The 17,811-nt window shown below is 37.2% G+C and overlaps 1 protein-coding gene across 1 annotated transcript in view; it reads right to left on the bottom strand.

Moving 5' to 3' along the window:
* The window catches only part of dchs2 (dachsous cadherin-related 2), a 138,310-nt gene that overhangs the window by 30,822 nt on the left and 89,677 nt on the right, over positions 1-17,811 (bottom strand). The window contains exons 10-11 of the mRNA XM_051928094.1: positions 8,775-9,014; positions 2,434-2,568 (exon numbers count right to left, since the gene is read on the bottom strand). Of these exons, the coding sequence (XP_051784054.1) occupies positions 2,434-2,568; positions 8,775-9,014 (375 nt within the window). The remainder of the gene's footprint in view (positions 1-2,433; positions 2,569-8,774; positions 9,015-17,811) is intronic.

Genomic DNA, 17,811 nt, shown 5'->3' with positions numbered 1-17,811 from the left:
CATAATGATTTCAATAAAATCTAAAATCTGAGGACATAGCCTGAGCAGGGAGTGGTGCATGCTGGTGTGTGTCTAGTAGTTGGGTGACCAACGTCGCTAGGTCCAGCTCCTCCCGGCTTAAAAACTGGAATGGTAGGGGATAGGTATAATTCCAGTCAAGTTACAGGCTTTGATGAAACAGCTCACATACGGATAAGGGTTGATGCATTCTAAAGGACACTGGAAAAGTTTCACAAATTTTTGGAGAGGGTCAAGACTGTGTACCAGTTACCATGACAAAGCTTATTCTGCATTACTGTACCAAATATTCTGCCCCATAATCAAACCTTAACCAAAATGAACAATAAAGATTCCTCCCTAATCATGGAACAACGCGCTACTCATTTGTCAGTAGAAGGTGCTAGAGCAGTATGGGGTTGGTTACAGGAGTACTGCTGGTGGACATTCAGATTTTGTATTAAAAGAGTGAGAGTTGTGTTTGCACACTTAGCATTAGGATGAGTGGATGTGTTCAAGCAATTCTGAGCCTTGTTCATGTTGGATGATGGGAAGATTCTGTTATTAATTATAGATCTCGTATAGCACTGTTAGTTTTTACAAACATTGAACTGATGGAGAACCTTAGGCTAAATCTTTTGACAAATCCTTCAGTTTACCTGTCAGTCTACACCCCTATGCTTACTTACGGCCATGACCTCTGGCTAATAAATAAAAGACATCACGAGTGCAAGCAAGTAAAAGGAGGCTCTTTTACTACATGGTTCTTTGTGTAGGGTGAAGAGCTCAGCAACATGAAGCAGAAGCCCTTGCATCTCTGGATCAAGAGCAGCCAGTCTGGACATACAGTTTTGGTGACCTCTGACTGCCTCTCATGAAAGGTGTTCCAGGCATAGACCACAAAGATAAGACCCAGTGACAGACACTGAAGGACTTGTATCTCTTGGATGGCTGAGGACCACTTGGGAATTCCCCAGGAGAATCAGGAGACTTTTGCTGGGAATAGGGAGGCCTGTTGTGTTCAGTTTGGCATGTTGCCACAGCGTCCCTCACTTAAGATGAGTTGAAGTAAAGTGAAGAAAAGGGACACATGGTTACACTTTAAAAATGTTTACTGTTTGGTAAATATACAGTAAGCTTAAATCTGATTAGGTTTCTGGAAACCATCTCAGAAATATGTAAATAATTTGTAAATTATTTAGTTAGAATGTATCAAGGGAGGGTATAAAAGACGTTAAGTTGCTTAATCCATTTCACAGTCATTGTGAGCTCACAAATGTACAAAACAAAAACAACGTGAGAGTGGCAAAATAACAGGGCTCTGGGCTAACAACTCCTACTTGTAGTGATTATGTGACAATCAAGGAGAAGCCTTCTGTTCATTAATTTGTATGCTATTTCCTACTAAGCGAAACATTACTTATGCCAAACCTTTCCAGTTAGTTCAGAGACAGAGACTGATGTAGTACTGATGCTTAGAGTAAGAAAGACCCTCGAATTTATACCCCAGTTGTTGACACCGATGTGGAGGCATCACCTGGAGTTCAGTTGTGGTTAGGGTCACAGTCTTTACAAGTTCCTAGTTCTATGATAGAGCTAGCAATGCCCACAAAAACAGTACTAGAACCATGATCAGACGGTGAAAGAGAAAGCTGACATTATGTCAGGTCATTTAATAAGGCAAGCCGCTCTTCTGCAATTAGGATTTGAATGGCTGCTACCACACAGTAGTAGAGAAAATTGGGAGGTCGCACAAATTTAATACCATTTAAAAGGAGGATGTTTGAAACCAAACACATCTATATTGGCTAAACTGAATCAAACGGAGTGCCTTCCCACTAGAAAGTTCTAAACATCCTCATTAGTTTTGGTTATTAGTAAAGAAATTATTATAATGCTCAAGCCTGTTTCTTTTTTAACACTTAAATGTAAACTTTTTATTGTTTTGGCAGTAAATCCATATAGCTTAAGTACAGTCTGTGAATCACACATTATATATTACTACTACTAATACTATTACTACTACTACTACTAATACTACTACTAACAACAACAATAATAATAATAATAAAAATAATAATAGCAATGATAAAAATAATAAAACTCTTTAAATATTATTTAAAAGAGCTTAAGTTGTTAAATTTTAAATATTTTTTAAAAGTGCTTAAGATATTAAAGTGGCTACAAGCCGGAGGTATCTAGATGTGGTTATCAGCATCTCCCCTTTTCAACTCTCTGACTGTAAAGGGACACATCAGTTCTGTCTGCCATCCTGATTGTTTCTTTACAGAACAATTTATTAAAAGAAATCCTGAAATAATTGAAACAATTTAAAAGAAAAAAAAACATTCCTGCTTTGGTGAAAATAAAGAGTTTTATTAAAGCATAACATGTCAACATAGTACCGAGCACACTGAATGGAACTTTTAATATTACCTTTGAGGACGTAGCTTTCCTGAAGTTCCCTATCCAGCATTACACTTGTACTAATCACACCAGTCTGTGAATTTATTTTAAAATACTCATACCCTGGTCCAGGAAGCAAGCTAAAGCATATACCAGAATTCATCTCTGTAAAAAAAAAAAAAAAAGACGGAAAATTATTGAGCATGGGAAAGGTGCTATAAAAATACAGGGTGGGTCAAAATTATGTTAACATTTGAATGGCGGAAACAATTTATTCACAAAACATACTTCATATGTGCAAGATGATTTACAGGAATGTCTGAACCAGTTCACAGTCATGTTTAACACACAAAAACCAACGAGCAACAGTACCATTTAAAGCCCAGACACACATTTTACGGGGAATAGATGATTCCACAGTCCATATTCTGTCCTTCAGGTCATTGATATCACAAACTTTCCTGCTATACATGCACTCCTTCACCATACCCATAACCAGAAATCACAGGGTGTCAGATCAGGGGGGTGTGGATGCCATGGCAATGGTCCACCACTACCTATTCATCGATCTGGAAAGGTGTGGTCGTGACAAAAATAATCGATTAGTGTTAACATCATTTTCACTCACCCTGTATATTATCATTATTATAGTACATCATACCTGTAAGCTACATTTTGATTATATAACAGTTCCAGATCAATTACTACTTACTGCAGTTAATGTTTTTGATGTAGTACTTATTTGGTGTAACATTACTTTGTAGAAAATAAAGATGTCAAAGGAACATGACCCGTTATGGTTCTGAAATAAAAGATATAATTTGTATTCACTGTATTCTAAAGTGCACCAGTTTTGTATGATTTTTTACATAATAACATATGAGGGGAGATTCAAAAATTTCCAGATTCTGTCAATAGTATGGGAATAGGGTGTAGTTATCAAATATACCACTAAGTATTGTATGCATTGTGACAGATAGGGGGCATCACAGAGCCCCCAAACCCTGGACACAACCAACACAAATGCAGTCATGGGTTCAAAACATGAGGTTTTTACCTCATAACGGTTTCTTCAAAAGTTGCACAAGCACAATAACAAGCAAATTCTTCTTCCTTCCCTTTTTTCTCTTTCCACCTCCTTCTGCTAAGTGTTGCTTTCTTTCCTCCCGAATGTGACTCTCCTGGAAAAAGCTGGACAGTTTCCTTTTATGTCCGACCCCCAGAGAATGTCCAGTGCTAGGGTATAGGCTGATGGAAGCACTTCCTAGTCAAATGGAATCCCCGAAAAAAACTGGGATCATGAATCCCTGCACCACCCTGTCGCAGCACCCATGGGACCCAACAGGGCTGCCTCCTGGCACTATTGTGAAATAGAAGCCTTCCTCCACTGCTCCTTTGTTTTGTTCTCATGTCCAGATAAAGTTCCCATCCGCATCCCAGATGGGATGCCAGTCTATCTTTCTCCTTCCATTCCACCTTTCTTTCTCTGCAAGGGTCCACCTCCTCACTTGGGTGGGATGCTGCATAATCCTGGCACTTACAGCTTACAGTCTTGTTAATCAGTCTGCCAAGTGATATTGTGTTGATTTGATCGAGTGCTTACTTATGACATTTACTCTTCAAATGTGTGCATGACCCGGGTGATTTGTTTTTCTCCAAGCCGGAATAAGCACATCAGGTCATATTGAACATCAAAATTATATTGTGTTTTTCAGCATTAACAGATTTGTTAATAAATAGTTTTACAGTAAACAGATTGTTAATCAGCAACATTTCAATGAACTGCTGACGTGTCTGCACGCCACACCAACACACCACTTTGTCAGCCAAGAGTTTTTGAACAAGAACAATGTGTTTGATGTTTTGCACCCTCAAATTCTCCAGATCTTTATCCATGTGACTTCTTTATTTTTTCCAGAAATTAAAATGAACTGCGGTGGGTTGGCATCCTGCCCGGGATTGGTTCCTGCCTTGTGCCCTGTGTTGGCTGGGATTGGCTCCAGCAGACCTCTGTGACCAATTGTTTGGATTCAGCGGGTTGGAAAATGGATGGATTAAAATGGAGATTACCGTATATATTCGCGTATAAATCGGGTCTTGAAACACAAAAAATTGATCATCAAATCAGACCCCGACTTATACGCCTGTTCAAAAATGTGACACATTTTTTTTTTCTTCTTGCTTCCTCCAATCTCGCACCAGTTTCTCAGACATGTCGAATTTTGTTGCAGCAGCCCGGTTACTAATTTCTTTTGCCACTTCAACGATGTTTCATTTAAAACCAGCTTTATATTTTCTTCTGATCGAACGCTCCATCGTAGATAAGGGATGCTCTTACGTTAAAGGTGTATGAGGGTGTGAGATACAAAAAATACAAATCAGTGCAAACGTCACTTCAGAATAGTTTGGGTATTATCATGTGGTCACGTGGGCACAATACATACTGTAGAAATAAAGGCCGTGTGCTCTGTGGTTACTCTCTCAGGTGGGCGTTAGCATATCATAATCTCTTGGACCAATAGCGTGAGTTTTATGCATTCTACTTACTGTATACGACCGACATTATAAAATACCAGAAATTATACGGTAAAATTAAGCCCCGACTTATCCGCGGGAGAACTTAAATGCGAGTACATACGGTACTTTTTTTAAAATATGAAATAAATGAACATGAAACAAACACAAAAAACCTATGCTATCTTTTATCACGAGACTCTACAATGCAGGTTTTACACTCACTCACACATGCCAGTATATACGGCAAATGTAAGGTTAGTACAAAAAAAGATGAGTATGGGAAATGTTTCCATGCGTGGAAGAAGCACTGAGACAAATGTAAAATTTGTCAAATTGTGTCTCAAAGGGAGTAATTTGACAATGACTAAAATGGAATTGCAGTAAGTTGTATAGTAAAATTTCTTAAAGCAATGCTGGAAATTTTTGGTTTTCCCATTTCATATAACTGGGACCCATTAATCTTGAGCTCAAATTGCTTTGCTGTCTGTCTTCATGGTCTTCCCACTACATCCCAAAGACACAGGGTAACTCACAGTTCAAAATGGACCCCATATGAATTTGGATGTTAATGTATGTGGAGTGTCACACCTTAAAGGTAGGTTTCTGCCTTGCAAATAGTGATAGTCAGATAGACGTAAGACCCCTAGGAGCATGAACTAACATGAGCAGGTCAGAAAATCTTATGTTATAACACATCACTAAACGCATCTACTGTGTCTGGTACTATTTAGATAAGGCAGAACATGTTTAATAACTTAGACCTGAGGTCAGAAAACATGGGCTTCTCATTAGTACTCAGTTACAGTGCTGGAATGAATCTTTCATTATTACTTGTAATTTACATCCTGGTAATTGGGTCCATATATCTTTTCACTATAAACTTTGCAGTGAATCCCAAGACAAAGCATGGTTTCCCAGCCAGGTGACACATTTTTGAAAGAGTAAAATGACAGATTTACAGTCGCAGCATCACACTCCAATTCCAAATCTTAACTTATGCTCCACTTGAGCTATGAGATCTGTACAGGTTTTCATTTATCAACAAACTGTCAGAAACATTTCTTGGATCCAACACAATGTACTGAATTGTTTTTGCTTCACTTTTTGACTTTAAAGGCAGTAATATCACTAATCAAATTTGGTTTATTGCCTTCAACATTTCAGAGCAAGAACCATGGTATTTAAAAACATCAAAATGCTGTATCAGCTTTAGAAAACATTATGCTGTTCTTTAGTTTAAACACTTTGTCTAATCCATACTGTATTGAAACTGTTTTGATACTACAGCTTGTAACCAAAAGGAGGCGCCAGTGAGCCCCAAATCACAGACACAATGTCACCTAACACAATACCAGGCTCAAAAATAAAATTTTTATTATTGACCAACACTTTAAAATAAAAACACCAGTCAAAACACTCCAGAACAAATAGATTACTTCTAGATTACAAATAGATCACTGCCTCCTGACTATGACTCAACTGGAGGAAGCGGGACAGCTTCATTTTATGTTGGACCCGGGCAATAGTACTGAATGGCGGAAGCACTTCCAGGTCATGAAGAATCTCTACAAAACAGGTGGTTTCCCATTTCTGCAGCAACATCCGGTGGCACCCAAGGACCCCAAAATTCAATGGATCCCTGTGGGTGTCCACGCCAGAGAAGCACCGCCATACACTGTACCAAGGGAAGAACTGCTCTTGACAAACAACCACCCCAAACCCTCCATTAATCCTTCTCCATGAATAGCATGATAATCAAGTCTCATCCCAGCTGGGTTATGCCTCCTTCCACGTTGTCAATCCATTATGGCCTCCTGGCCAGGCAAGGATCCATCATCCATCCCAGTCTAGCTGCCAGTCCATCCAGGATGGCACTTAAAAGCTATAAAATTACAGAATTAAGATGGAGCCGAATGGTCTGAATTATAAATCATAATAGGATTAATTCCAAATGCAAGCAGGATAACAATTTTTGGATAGTTGTAAAATGAAAAAATGGCGGTTGACAGTGATACTGACATATTGTGAATGATTTAGGAAGAGCAGTAGAAAAAAGAACATTGACAGAACTTTGAAGTACATCAAGAATAAGTGCAAGGGCTTTGCATATGAACTGTAAAAATAAAGCATAAAATGAAACATCTGAAACTAAGAAGAAGATTCTGCAAAAAAATGGTGAATAATGGACAGTAGGTTTTGGATATAATGATTATAATTGTCTTCATTCTCAACATTATTGATATTTCTTTAAACATTTACAGCCTATTGTTTCATTCCACACATTCATTTATGTGAAGTCCATTATGGTTACAAATACACTGCTGGGGTAGGATTCATAGCTTTGAAGGATTTTTATCAGTCTATATATAACTTTAACACATAATGCATTATGAAAACAGCACATTAATGGTCTCAATGGTAGTGTCATGTAACTCATACGGGAATTTACTATATATACAACCACAAGAATTTTTAACACTCACTCAAAAGTATCTGAATGAATATGTAGTTTTTGTATGAAATATTCAGATATCAATTCAAGTGATACTTGCAACCACAGGTAAACACAGTGTATAGTGTATCAACATACATCACTAAAAGTCTGGTAATAAACTGCTTATAAATATTGCATTTCCAGTTGATTAATTTTGTGCCTGATGCATATCTCTCTACTCTTCTTACAAACTTTCAAAACGTATTTGCTTACTTCTCTACTGTAAAGGCGTTTATATTCTCATGTCAATTGTATTCCACTATTTTCATTGTGTTTTTTCATTCGTTACCAAAAGGTGTAACAGGAGGCCTGACAAACTTCAGGGGGAAAAAGCAGATATATGACAGGGACAGGACCAGACATATGAATAAAAGGAACCCAATAGCCTGCAAATGGCAATGCAAGTTTCCATTCTGGAAAAAGAGGAAGGATATTAATAAGCCAGTATAACAAACCTGTTGAAAAACTACTCATAAATTGTTAGGTTTACACAAATAATTCCCTATTCCTTTGTCATATTATTTAATTACTAGACATTAAGCCCGTTAAAATAACGGGCACTAGAACAGTAGTCCATAAACATTAGTAGGAACAGTCTATATTAAATGGCAAGGGACCTTTTACCTCATTAAATTTTTTCCGTAAAATGCCTGTAATTTTCTCTGACAGTAATCCTGGCTTTGCTGTCCGTAATATGCGTTTAATTTTCTGTCACAACAGTGGGCAATCAGCAGATTCTCCCCAGCAACTGATTTAATGTGCGCAAAAATAAATCTACTTTTAAAAATCATTGTATTGTAATATCATGAAAATTCGTATATTTAGGAAAACCCCTTAAACGACTGACACTTTACACTTTCCCGGGCCAAGCTTCTTAATTCATAAATCTGACATCCTCAGAGTGAACACTTGCACAACAATGGGGAAGCTGGTCTCTGCGTCTCAGTACCCGATTGGATTTTTTGTGTTTTATGTTTTAGGTCTTACCTCATTTACCGAAATCCGATTGGATCGGCCACGCGATATTTTATAGGTCCTGCTCTCTCTGTCTTGTGTGATGCGTCAGGCGGCCTTTGATGCGTCTGCTTTGAAGCATCGCACCGTGCCCCGTGCATGCGCACTTCACCAGAAGACACACATACACGGACACTGGACGCATACAGGGGTTTTATTAAAGAGGATTACTGTACCATTATGTCAACAATGTGCTTTCATTACCCTTTAGTGAACTTCTTTTTAAGGAAACCCCTACTGTGTGAGTTAATCTTTCATGGGGATTGTTAGTATTTATACATAACACTGTGCTACTCAGTTTCCATCTTTCAGTGTTACCATAAATCTGTCACTCAGTTGCATTTACCTGAATCTCCATCGGAGGCTGCAATTTTCAGTACAAATTCACTAGGACTGTGATTTTCAGGTACAGTGGCATTATAGCACGATTTCTCAAAAACTGGTGCCACATCATTAACATCCATAACTGAAACTGTAAGAGTCTGTGTAGAGGACAGAGCTGGATCTCCAGAGTCATACGCCACTATATGAAGGATATAGGTGTTAATGGTCTCATAGTCCAGACGAGAAACTAGTGAGAGGAAACCTGTGTGAAGAAAATAATGCATTAAACAAGAAAGCTATTTACAAAAAATGTCATAATCATTTAATGTACAATATCATACATCCTATACATGCATCATTTTACTTACCAGTTACGTAAAACAATCTTTTACATTATTATTCCTTTTCTACAAACAAAACTAATTTCCTAAAACTGATACATTTAACATGTCGTTATATTGCAATGCAGCATATTTAAGAAACAGAATTTTTTTTTAATTCTTTTGCTGTTAGAATGCATTGGAGTTTACAATCATTTTTTAATAGAATAACTACTTGATCCATTCTTTTAATGACAATTGTCACACGCAATGGACAGTTTAACCTTGTTAGTGTTAGACCCGAGCATCACATGGGCAACGGTATAGATGCGTCTCATGTAAGACCCAAGGTTTACTCGGGATGCAAAAAGCTCCAACAGTGTTAGCACCGAGCGCTACTCGTGCAATGTTATAGGTGTGTTTTACGTAAGCGTCGGACTTCAGCGTTATCCTGACAACGGTGTAGATGCATCCTCTCCTAGCCTCATAATGGTGTCTCAGTGATGACAAGATGAATCTGTCTTCAGGCAGTGAAACGGAAAGTGATTTTGGTGAATCCAAAAGTGACGTTAGAGTGTGCTATTAATAAAATTTTTATTAACATTATTCATTATTATTATTTGTATCTTTATTATACTTTCTACACTTCTGACTTTGTACTTTTAGTTTTTTTGCAAGTTTTACAGTAGAAAGATGAGATTTAAAAAAAATTTTCAATTTTTCAATCCAAAAAAATGCAACACTAAGGAGGCTAAATGCTCTGCTGATGATAATTCCCTTCCGCTTCAGGGTTTGGCACTGTGTGATAATGCCTTCTTTTTTCCTCCTTCTGCAGAGCCGGAGATTGACGGCTTTCAGCCACTGATGTCACTTCCAGTATCCGGCCGCCTGCATCTATCTCTTTCTGCCAGAACCCAGCATAACTGGAAGCTCCACTATCTTTGAGTCAATCAGAACCAAACTCCCGTATGAAAAGATGATGTTTTAACACTTGTGAATAACCTATCATCTGTGGGGGAGGAGTAAAAGCTTTAGAGTCATCAAAAATTTTGATTTCTGGTTTTTGATGGATCTCGACATTTTAGGGTTTCCTGATAACGAAAACAATGATATCTTGATGATGGGTGTGTGTCTGTGTGTCACAGTTTCTTGATGAAAGTCTACAGCAAAAATGGCTGGATAGAAAAATACCAAACACGAAACCTAGGTCTGTTATGAAATAACGATGTGCTGATTAGTTTTTGGGCCGAATTGTGCAAGAGAAAGAAGCACTCGAGAGGAACCCTCAAATACCATAATTCTGCAATTAATTATGAATTGTTTTTGTCAATTGCTATGCACAGTGACCTATTTTATGATCAGAAAGATCAGTATCAGAACAATAAATAACTACTGAAATGTTACAGAATAGTTCAGGTAATTTGGTTCAAAGGTGCAAAGTCTACTGTCGCTCATATCTGAATTAATTTGTATCTCAATTACACAAGGTTTGCTCAAAGGTGCCCCAAACCTTTTTATTGTGTCCTCTTGGTTCTTAAACAATGTTTAGAAATAAGAAGTGTATGCACACATGTGTAGTGCCACATCAAACTTTTTTATGTAACAAAGATATCAAATAATGAAGTTCTTTTTGTGGAACTTAATGGTAATAAGAAATGGGAAATTAGCATAAAATAAACAAAGAAATTTGCAAAGAAACCTTTTAGCATAAAGAGGCTGAAGAATACTCTCAAATTCATAAAATACATTATGCCAAAGTTCTTTTAGATCATAATATGAAATACTATTAAAATTACAGCACAGTTAAAGCAGTTTACAGTTTAATGGACTCCACAGTGGATCAGTGGTGACATATGAAACCACAACTTCAAGACCGTAAGCACAACTCTACAATTTGTAGACTACACTCCATAGACAAAAAATTGACGACTGAAGAAGAAAGGAAACGCATAACACACAGTGGTTTTAGGGAGAATTAATGGAGTATAAGTGATGTGCCCCATGCCCTCTAGAACATCATCAAAACAGTATTCTAATGGTATATAAGTGACTATATTAATCTAAATTTACTTTCAGGGAAAACCAGAATAAAAGAGTGATGAAGGTATTTAATATGCCTCATGAATTTTATTCTGTTAATGCTGTTTTATTCCTCCGGTATAAGGGCAAATCACGTACTCAAAGACATCAGTGGATATTAAGGGGAAGTGTATTTATGACGGAAGCCAGGAGGCACTTCTTTACACAGAGTTTACATGGAGTTAAAGCAGAAACCTTGACAACCTTGAAGAAAAATCTGGATGAGATACTGGAACAGCGTAGCTATTAGCTAAAAAAATGGGCTTGATGGACCGAATAGTCTCCTCTCATTTACCACATTTCTAATGTTCTTATATTCTATTATTTGAATAAACCTAAAAGTTACAAGTTGGGACCAGGCTAGAGAAAATGTAAGAACTGGAAAAAAAAAACAAATTTGAATTACCGTATATACTCGCGTATAAGTCGGGCCTTGAAACCTGAAAAATCGATCATAAAATCAGACCCCGAATTGCATGCCTGTTCAAAAATGCGACTTAATTTCTTTTTTTTTTACATCTTGCTGCCTCCTCCAATCTCGCACCAGTTTCTCAGACACGTCGAATTTTGTTGCAGCTGCACAGCTATCAATTTCTTTCGCCACTTTAACGACTTTACATTTAAAACCAGCTTCCTATTATCTTCTGATCGAACGCTCCATCGTAGATAAGGGATGCTCTTACGAGAAAGGTGTATGATGGCGTGAGACACAAAAAACACAAAACAGTGCAAACGTCGCTTTGGAATAGTTCGGGTATTACCGTGTGATCACGTAGGTACAATACATAGAAATAAAGGCCTTGTGCCCCATGGTTATTCTCTCCAGTGGGTGTTAGCATAGCATAATCTCTTGGACCAATAGCGTGAGTTTTCTGCGTTCGATTTATATGACCAACATTATAAAATACCGGAAATTATACTGTAAATTCAAGCCCCGACTTATCCGTGGGAGAATTTAAGCGTGAGTACATACGGTACTTTTTTAAAACATCAAATATATGAACATGAAACACACAAAAAACCCTATGTTATCTTTTATCACAGGACTCTAAAATAAAGGTTGTACACTCACAATGCTGAAGTGGACCAATAGCGTGAGTTTTCTGCATTCGATTTACATGACCAACATTATAAAATACCGGAAATTATACTGTAAATTCAAGCCCCGACTTATCCGTGGGAGAACTTAAACGTGAGTACATACGGTACTTTTTTAAAACATCAAATATATAGTATGAACATGAAACAAACACAAAAAACCTATGTTAACTTTTATCACAGGACTCTAAAATAAAGGTTTTACACTCACAATGCTGAAGTAGACCAATAGCGTGAGTTTTCCACATTCGACTTATATGACTGACATTATAAAATACCGGAAATTATACGGTCTCCCAACACCAACCCTACTACACCAACAACTCCTACCATATCAACTGAAATGGCTAGTGATAAGTCCTCCTCCGATTATCAATGTGGACTGTTCATAACTGAAGACCAAGTGAGAGACAACAGAGAAAGCAAAACACAGGAAAGCTACAGGACCAGATGGGGTCAGTCTTCCAAGTTCTTAAGACCTATGCTGACCTCCTTTGCGGCTATCCTCTGTCACCTGATCAATCTGTCCTTAAAGCTTCAGAAAGTGCCACTGCTGTGGAAAAATTCCTGCATCGTTCCTGTTCCAAAGAAGGCAGGCACCCCTTCACCTAATGACTACAGATCAGGAGCACTTACATCTCACATCATGAAGACCTTTGACAGACTGGTCCTGGACTATATAAGTCCTCTTGTGGTAGACCACCTGGAGCCACTGCAGTCTGCCTATCAGACAAAGACTGGAGTGGGGGATACAATAATCTGTCTGCCAGACAAGGTTGGACAATGCTGGCAACAGTGTGAGGATTCTGTTTTTTGATTTCTTTAGTGTCATCAATACCGTCCAGCCATCCATGTTAAGGGGCAAAGTCAGAGATATGCAGGTGGATGAAACTGTGCTGACCTGGAAAATGGACTGTTGGACAGACAGACAGAAAGACTGTTTGTGAAACTCAAGGATTGTGTGAGCAACAGTGGAGCACCACAAGGAACAGGCCTGTCTGCTCTTCTCTTCAATCTGTACACCTCCGACTATAAATATAATAGCAGGTCATGTCACTTGCCAAAATTCACATATGATTCTGCACTTATGATAAAGGGGATGAGACAGAGAAGAAAAGTCAGAAGGAAAAGTTTGTTTCTTGGTGAAAGAGAATCGTCTGGACCTTAACATCAGAAAATCCAAGGAACCACTTATTGACTTTCACTGTACCAAAGAGCCTCTATATTTAGTCTCTGTTCAGTTGATTAGAGGTGGTCTACTCCAAGTACTTGGGGGTCCACATTAATGACAGGTTGGACTGGTCGCGGAACAGAGCAGAACTACATAAGAAAGGGCAGACCAGGCTCTTTTTTCATTAGGAGACTGAGTTCCTTTAATGTGGGAAGTGACACCCTTCACATCTACTACAACTCTGTGATGGCCAGTGTGGTGTGCTGGGCTGGTAACATCACTTCAAAAGAGGCCCACCAAATTAACAGGCTGATTAAAAGGGCAAGTTCAGTTATAGGATACACTCTGGACCCCCTGGAGGTCATAGCAAAGGAGAGAATTAAACTAAAACTGACTGCCATTATGAATAATGCTGCACATCCTGTCTGAGACACAACAACACTGAAGACATTTAGCTAATGAAACATTCAGCAGAAGTGTGTCAAGAAACACTATGGGGGCTCCTTAATATCAATATATCTGCATATGCCTCACTTGGATTGTGACAGCCAAGTCAGAACTCATATTTCTTTTGAAATTTTCTTGCTTTATATTAATTCCAGTGTGCTATCAGACTAAAGTGTGTGTGTGTCTGTGTATACATTTATTTATTTACTTACTTGACTACATATTTATGTTTTTATTTAAAGAGCTTCTGTAAAAAGCCAAATTTGCCCCGGAGACAAATAACGTTCTATCTATAAACAATTAAACAAATCAAATCCACAGTTTTCTGCTTTTCTATAAGATCTTGTTTTCCATTTCTTTAAAAACTCAAGTTTATATTCCATGAAAGGATCATTGGAAGCCCAGTGTAATTTCCTATATAAGCAAAGGGGGACTTTGTTTTTCACTATAAATGCATTAATGGATTAAAAGTCAAGGGCATGACAAATCAAACTGGGAAGACAAAAACCTATTGTGAATTTTAGCCTTTCATAGTAAAGAACTGAAACTGTGTATTGCCTGTGTTAAAATTATTTGTAACCTTCTAACAATGCATCTAGAAAATGCTGCCAAATATATAAATATTAGTAAAAACTGTAAGATAGATAGATAGATGTGAAAGGCACTATATAATAGAGAGATAAATAGATAGATGTGAAAGGCACTATATAATAGATAGATATATAGATAGATGTGAAAGGCACTATATAATATAGACAGATGTGAAAAGCACTATATAATAGATAGATGTGAAAGGCACTATATAATAGATAGATAGATGTGAAAGATGCTATATAATAGATAGATAGATGTGAAAGGCACTATATAATAGATAGATAGATAGATAGAGATGAAAGGCACTATATAATAGATAGATGTGAAAGATAGATAGATAGACATGGAAGGCACTATATAAGATAGATAGATAGATAGATGTGAAAGGCACTATATAATAGATAGATGTGAAAAGCACTATATAATAGATAGATAGATGTGAAAGATGCTATATAATAGTTAGATAGATAGATGTGAAAGGCACTATATAATAGATAGATGTGAAAGATGCTATATAATAGATACAGAGATGTGAAAGGCAAAATATGATAGATAGAAATGAAAGGCACTATATAATAGATAGATAGATAGATAGATAGATAGACATGAAAGGCACTATATAATAGATGTGAAAGGCACTATATGATATAGATAGATAGATAGATAGATAGATAGATAGACAGATAGATAGATAGACATGAAAGGCACTATATAATAGATAGATAGATAGATGTGAAAGGCACTATATAATAGATAGATGTGAAAGACACTATATAATAGTTAGATAGATAGATGTGAAAGGCACTATATAATAGATAGATAGATAGATAGATAGATAGATAGATAGATAGATAGATAGATAGATAGATAGATAGACATGAAAGGCACTATATAATAGATAGATAGATGTGAAAGGCACTATATGATAGATAGATAGATAGATAGATAGATAGATAGATAGATAGATAGATAGATAGATAGATAGATAGATAGATAGATAGATAGAAAACATAAACCAGTCTGAACATTACAAAAGGGTTAATAACTATTCCATTGCAGGATGACAAAAATGTGTGAACAGATGGCTGAAACACATCTTAACCTAAACAGTACTTATAACACATAAAGACAAAATCAAAATGAAACTTGTAACTTATATATATAACTCAAATTCTTGTTCCAGATCCCAGAAAGAGATCAGTGTCATCTGAACTATTGTACTATGCACTGTGAAACATAAATTGAAAGGTTTTCAAAGTAAACAATTTTAAGTGGCATCTGTTTCAAAAGACTATACTGATACTTTTAACAAACACTTTAATCATAACAAAAAGTAGAAATGAAGTAGTACAGCTAAGCCAATTAATTAAATGAATGGCAGGTTTTTATTTAATTGTATTTTGCTACTGTTGCTGCTTTTACTTTCCTGCCCAAATATGAAAAACATGAGCAGTGCTTTCAGTAACTAGGGCTGGATGCATTTGTTTTAAACAGATTTAATAAAAGTTATTAAATCATGAGTGCTACCAATTTGTACAAAGACTTGCATTTTTTTAATTAAGTCTTGGCATTTATCTGGAAATTGTGAGTAAAAGAATTTATTTTAAGTTCACTCTACTGTATGTGACTTTAATTTACCTGAGAAGAAATACTGCAAATCCGAAGAGAACTACAGCAAAATCATGGCAGGTAATTTCTAAAGCCAATTACATATATAATGTTAAAGAATTTAATAAAAGAAATAAAAAACAGAAGCACATACTATGGTCCTTTACCCCCATTGTGTGGCTGTAGTGAGTACTGCACCCTTTAAAAAATGAAAGGAGAAAATTACATTCTGTAATATTCACTGTTCTGTGCATAATTAAGAAAAAAAAACCAGTCTGAAATAGTCTATATACTTCCATGTAGTGATAATGTAGGAAACCAATCAATGAAAGATTTTTATACAATACAACTGATTATACTGACAGTTACATAAAATCCAGTAAATCAGCTTATCCACTCACTGGCCACAATATAAGGCAGACCTGTTCAACTGCTTGTTAACGCAAATATCTAATCAGCCAATCACATGGCAGCAACTCAATGCATTTAATAGGTAGACACTGTCAAGACGACTTGCTGAAGTTCAAACCGAGCACCTGAATGAGGAAGAAAGGTGATTGAAGTGGCTTTGAAGGTGGCATGGCTGTTGGTTGTTGGTGCTAGATGAGTTGGTCTAACTATTTCAGAAACTGCTGATCTTTTGGGATTTTCACACACAACCATCTCAAGGGTTTACAAAGAATGGTCTGAAAAAGGGAAAATATCTAAAGATCAGCAGTTCTCTGGGTGAAAGTGCCTTGTTGATACCAGAGGAGAATAGGCAGACTGGTTCGAGCTGATAGAAAGGTAACCATTCATTACAACCGAAGTAAGCAGAAGAGCATCTCTGAATGCACAACATGTCAAAGATGGGCTACAGCAGCAGGAGACCCCAACAGTGTGGTCCTCTCAGCTAAGAACAGGCAACTAAGGCTACAATTCACACTAACCAAAAATGGACAACAGAACACTGGAAAAACGTAGCCTGGTCTGATAAGTCTTGATTTCTGCTGCAACATTCAGATGGTGGGGTCAGAATTTGGCATCAACAACATGAAAGCATGGATCCATCCTGCCTTGTATCAATGGTTCAGGCTGGTGGTGGTGTAATGGTGTGCTGGATATTTTCTTGGCACACTTTGGGCCCCTTAGTACCAGCTGAGCATTGTTTAAATGCCAAAGCCTACCTAAGTATTGTTGCTGACCATGTCCATCCCTTTATGACCGCAGTGTACTCATCTTTTGATGGCTACTTCCAGCAGAATAACACGCCATGTCACAAAGCTCACATCATCTCAAACTGGTTTCTTGAACATCACAATGAGTTCACTGGACTCAAATGGCCTCCAAAGTCACCAGATCTCAATCCAGTAGAGTACATTTGGGCTGTGGTGGAACAGGAGATTCGCATAATGGATGTGCAGCCAACAACTTTGCAGCTACTGCGTGATGCTATCATGTCAATATGGACCAAAATCCCTGAGGTATGTTTCCAGCACCTTTCTGAATCTATACCATGATGAATTACGGCAGTTCTGAAGGCAAAAGGGGGTCCAACCCACTACTAGCAAGGTGTACCTAATAAAGTGGCCGGTGAGTGTATATGTAAACAAGTAAATGTAGAGTAAAATGAACAAGAAATTGACTCAAGTGAATAGCTTAAATAATATCAATTTGAAACTAAACACATTGGGTCAAATGAAATAAACAGATTGGTCCAGGGGTGACTTAATGCCTCTGTCCACATCTACCTTTATAGATCC

This window comes from Erpetoichthys calabaricus, chromosome 5 (assembly GCF_900747795.2).
Source record: "Erpetoichthys calabaricus chromosome 5, fErpCal1.3, whole genome shotgun sequence".
NCBI classification, from domain to species: Eukaryota; Metazoa; Chordata; class Cladistia; order Polypteriformes; family Polypteridae; genus Erpetoichthys; species Erpetoichthys calabaricus.
The sequence above is the reverse complement of the archived record's forward strand: the minus strand, read 5'-3'. Positions and strand labels throughout refer to the sequence as shown.